This window comes from Gekko japonicus, unplaced genomic scaffold (genome assembly GCF_001447785.1).
Source record: "Gekko japonicus isolate JY-2015 unplaced genomic scaffold, Gekko_japonicus_V1.1 scaffold2186, whole genome shotgun sequence".
In the NCBI taxonomy this organism is placed as follows: Eukaryota; Metazoa; Chordata; class Lepidosauria; order Squamata; family Gekkonidae; genus Gekko; species Gekko japonicus.
This window is the reverse complement of record NW_015172071.1, coordinates 151,034-156,233: the sequence shown is the minus strand read 5'-3', so window position 1 is coordinate 156,233 and position 5,200 is coordinate 151,034. Positions and strand designations below refer to the sequence as shown.

Below are 5,200 nucleotides of genomic sequence, written 5' to 3'. Positions count from 1 at the left end.
TCCGTGTTAACTAAACAATCAAGCTTTTAGAAATACAGATAATAACCAGAGGACAAGAGCGGCGTCAGCTACATCGGGTGCTTGAATAGCCAATATCACTCTTTAAAAAGAAGCATTATATTCAAAATATGGCACTATGGACAAGATTGATGGGCATTTTTACTAATTGTACTGACAGACCACAATGAGAATTGAACTGCTGCCAGATCTTAGGGTAAAACAGTGATAAACGGATTGTTTCAGGGAACAAGGGGATATTGAGGAGGGACTTTTCTTGTTTTGATTTCATTAAGCTGCTGCGTTATCAACTACTGCAAACTGCTGGAAATATCAAGCGCCAGGTTCTCTGGTGGAGCAGCGTTCGATGGTCAAGAAACCAAAGTCAGTTCATTTCTGAAATCACAAGCAAAGCGTGGTTGCGTACAGGTATTCCTTCCTCACTGGTGTGAACAGTTGTGCGTGGGCTCACATGATCCAGAACAGGTGTAACGTTTCCGACTTCCAGACTATAGGTAGAAGGGAGCGAGTTCAACTCTGAAGAATCAATCTGCTGCTTTCAGTTGATGGTTTGCTTTAAATCAAGGTGCGGCATTATGTTTACACTGGTGCCAAACAGGGTTCATGCCAACTACGGTTACAAGGACAACCGTGCTCAAAGTTAACCATGGTTAGCGCCAATGCACACATACTGCGCCAGGGTTAAACTAAACATGGAAGGGAAGGAAACATGCTAGCTGCACCCTCTGCGTGGCTGGGAGATGGGGAGTATTATGCACACACTGTCTGGTTACAAACAACACACCCTTCACAGTCCTGAACTTCCCGACTTTGCTTCCAGTTCCCTCCTCAAGGTGAATGCAGGAGGACACCTTGCAGAGGGAAAGAAAATATTGTGCAAAGGGATTTGGAGCGGCTAAATCTTGCCTCGGTCAAGGACTGACTGCAGCAGCCCCAGACAAGTTGCTTTCGGTTTGCCTTCCAATGCAAATAGGGCTGAAGTGCCTCCAGACATGCAAAGCAGAGAGGCAGGCCCAACGCCCCTGGAATTAGGTTATGAAGAACAGGAGTCAAACTAATGGCCAGTTATAATTTTTTTTTTGGGGGGGGGAAGAGAAATGTGCGTCTGATATAGCACTTGAGCTATTTTAATGCACCATCACACTGAACTTTCAGAAGCGTAATAGCTGCAACTCTGCAAGAATGGCCCCAGCATTTTTTTTTTCAAGTACACCGGACAATGGTTTGTGCTCCTGTCTAATTTTAAACAGTCTATACAGATATGGGAAAGAGGGTATACCAAGAGGATAGATCTAACTAGCCAATTTTGCATATGCTGTCAAATTTAGAGCGTGCACACTTCTTATTTACATCAACATTTCCCTTCGCCGTCGCCACCACTACCTTATACAGTGAAACGTCTTGTGTATAAAAATATATATACATTCTTCTCTCTCTGCTACTGTGGCAAGAAGGGTAGGCCCAATGATGCTTCTCAGTCAAAAGGAAATTCAATGCCTCACCAAACCCCCTCCCAACCCCCCCCCCCCCAGTACACCTTCCACTTGGAATATCTCATTGCCAAGAGGAGTGCTACAGAAGGCACACTTGTAAGCCAAGTTTTACCATATGCAGAAACAAGTAAGAGACCTACTGTTTCCTTAAACGTATTTTGAAATGTGGCCGTGTCAAAGAACTTTTTAAAACCCTTTCCATTCTATTCGACAGAAATATGGAAAACTGACTTCATCCGGGAAGGCAGCAGCAAGGGGGCTGACGAAATTCTCCTTGCCAGGAAGAACGGACCTTGCAGAAAGAACGAAGGCTGAATGTTTCAGAGTCTACCTTACCTGCCTCTGTTTTCTCCAAGAGAGCACACGCGTTTTAATGTCATGATTAAAAAAAAAAAAAATTTAAGAGGATGGGGGTAAGAGGAGTACTTGGTTCGGTAGCCACTCCACCCACTGAGAACTTTGACTGACCACTCTTTCAGGGGCACAGATTTCATAGCACAAATCCTAACCGCTTTTTCATCTCAACCCCCCCCCCTCCAAAGATTTCTCTGTCTTGAGGCTGCGTCAAGTCACTCCTCCAATGAACTAGTTTGCTAAGGCAAGCAAGTTATGCTTATGTGAACAGTTGCCAAAGTAATAGTGATCTGATATTTTGAATACTGATCCGCAACAAGCTTTACCAGTGGGTCTCTCTGGGAGGGGGGGATGATGGTGATAATCAAGCCCCCCCCCCCACTGCCAGCAAAACCCTGGCCACATGGAGGAACTGGACGGTACTTCGTGGGGCGCAGGCTGGGCCCAGGGGGGGCTTCTCTTTGTCAACTCAGTAGGCTGAATGCGACTGGCTTCTCCAAAGTCCCACTTTGGAGAAGACACAGACCTTAAAGCAAGTAAGCACCACATCTTCCTGAAGGTAAGATATATTAATTTTTAAAAACTTATTGCCGCTTATTGGTCCTGAGAAAGATTTCAGCAGCGACCTCTTTTCTAGTTACTTTATCTGCTGTTGTTTTTATTTTTTTAAATAGAAAAACCAAGCCGCCCACAGGTCCTGAGGTTTGATCTTTTTTTGTGTGCTTTCTTCAAAGACACAGCATCATTTAACGTCATTTCTGCTTGGAAAATTACTTTACTGCCAAGGCCAGCTGTACCCTGCCCATCTTCCATCGCTGGGCACCACTAACTGCTTTCTCAGCGATCTGTCTTGAATCTGGCCGAAGGGTCGCTTTTGTTTTTAGTCATTAAGGTGGTGATGAAACAACCCCCTTCCTCAACCTTGATCAATACCACTGGTACTTATGCCAGGGTGTAATCACACTTCTTGCTACCGCAGGGGAAGAGTAAAGTTTACAGGAGATATTCCTGGCCGCTCACACCCTTGATCGACAAGAGCTCCTGCATGCGTCAATCTCCTCACTCATTACGCTGGAGAAAACAGACATCCGTGTGCGTGTCTAGAGCGATCTCTGCCACAGAAGCAAGCCGGACAAACCCCCGTGTGTTAACTGGAACTTCCATATTTGCACTCAGTCAGGGGTTACCTCCACTGTAATTAACTAAGGGTGTTGGGGGGGGGGGGTTAAAGAGGACACAAAAGATTCAAGTTCTTCTTTTTGGCTTTAAAGGTTTTAGTGTCCAGAAGTTGCCCCCCCCCGCCTTTAAAAGCCACTGTGCATGATTCCCCCCCCCCCATTTGACCAGAAGAAACACGTTCCTCTGCAATTGTACGAAAAGGCAACTTGAGGCAATGGGAGTTACGTCACCGGCGAAAGAAAAATGGTCACAATTTCATGAATGCAAAAGAAAAAAACATATACGATGAAAAGCTAATCCCCCCTCCCACAACATTTCCTATTAGAAGCTTTGGGCAGAACTGTTCCAAGCTTTCCTCCTCCTTTTAAAACGTCAAACCTGCATCGAGCACGGTCGTATCTCTACTCATTTAAAACAGACTACTCCCTACGCCTTTATATAAAAAATATTATTTTTTTTACAAAAGATGCCTTCAATGCTCGGAGAAAAGTAAGCGGATAAAATTCTACTCGTGGAGGGGGGGGGGAGAATCTCTAAATATACAGCTAAAGAACCTTATCTTACAAGTATAATTTTCTTTTTGTCGCATTTCTTCCAGTGTATAAACTACTCCTAACATATAACATCTTAATGTTTGCACGTGGTTTTACCCCGGTGTCAGCTCGTCACTTCGTAACGTCTCCACGAACGAGAGAGACAGACAGACAGACAGTGCTTAGCCACTTCCTAGAGAGCTGGTGTGAAAGTGGAGCCGGACCGCCCGCTTCACTGGTCGCCGCCTCTGTCCATGTTCTCGATCACCCTCGAGAGGCGGATGTTCAGGAGCCTGATCTGACTGTCCAGGTGGTCGATCTTCTCCTCGAGGGTGCTGTGGCTGCTCCGCCTCCAGTAGAAGCCCACCGGCCCCGTCATGAAGTAGACCGCCACCACAAAGCACAGGGGCAGGAGGGCGTGCTCCGGCTCCCCCTCGTACTTCTGGAGGATGTACACGCAGGAGAGGGCGAAGAGGGCGACCCGCACGAGCCAGAAGAAGCGGCCGCACAGCACGTGCAGCAGGTAGAAGAAGAACCCGAGGAAGAGCGAGACGAACCAGTAGGCCAGCAAGATGGCGCCAATCAGCAGGAGGGCCCGCGTGGGGTTGTTGGCGATGGCTCCGGGGCTGAAGTAGTGGGTCAGGTTGGAGGCTGAAAAGAATTGACGGAGAAATGAAGAAGAGACTGGATTTCTACCCCACCCTTTGTTGAAAATAGTTTTGTTAAGTTTTCTCGTGGAAGACTCAAAATAACCACACCAAATACAGTTAAGTCAAATGGTGTTTATATAACTGGTGAATGATTAAACAATAACTTTGTATATAATAACAGATCAACATAGAGCTAATAACAGTTAAGCTCACAGACACACCAACTGACAGAGAGTAACTGAATAACTGTCACTCTCAGAATCTTTGTGTATGACCAAGACAGTCGCGACAGCCAATCAGACTTCAGGCTGCCTCACACAGATGAGACTGACAGAGCCTCTCAGTACACGCCCACATCTCTCAAGCTTGTATCCTCAAGTTGTCTGCAGGCGCAACCTAACTTTATACATGTAAACATTATCTCTGCACTTGTACCTCTATATTCATATTCTGACACCCTTCTCTCGGAGTCTTAGAGCGGCTTACAAACTCCTTTCCCTTCCCCTCACCACAATGGGACACCCTGTGAGGTAGGCGGGGCTGAGGGAGCTCTTTCCAGAACTGTCCTTCAGAGAACGGCTCTGACAGAACTATGGCTTGTGTTCAACCGGAAAATCCAAAAGGCCTCCCTCTTTAATAGCATATTTTTCAAATTTATCTGACTAAATTTGGCAGGAGGCACAACCTCTAAAACGACTATCCTAAATTCATCTGGGCTGCGCCCCGCATCAATAAAATGCTGAATGACTGGAGCTTCTGCACAATTATGTTTTATACGCAATTTGTGTTCCAACACTTGCGTTCTTAGCGTTCTAGTGGATTCTCCCACATATTTTTTTGCCCCGTACACAGTCCAGGAGATACTGTGCCGTGACTCGGAGGCGTTTTGGATTTTCCAGTTGAACACCTGCCAACCGCATGGGCTAAGTGTTTCTTTAGAACTATGGCTTGCCCAGGGTCCTCCAGCAGCTGC

The 5,200-nt window shown here is 46.2% G+C and overlaps 1 protein-coding gene across 1 annotated transcript in view; it reads right to left on the bottom strand.

Annotated features, from left to right (window-relative positions):
* Positions 1 to 3,543: 3,543 nt before the first annotated feature.
* BRI3BP (BRI3 binding protein) overlaps positions 3,544 to 5,200 on the bottom strand; it is an 11,758-nt gene continuing 10,101 nt past the window's right edge. Inside the window, exon 3 of the mRNA XM_015420855.1 lies at positions 3,544 to 4,228. Within this exon, the coding sequence (XP_015276341.1) occupies positions 3,810 to 4,228 (419 nt within the window). The 3' untranslated portion in view covers positions 3,544 to 3,809. The remainder of the gene's footprint in view (positions 4,229 to 5,200) is intronic.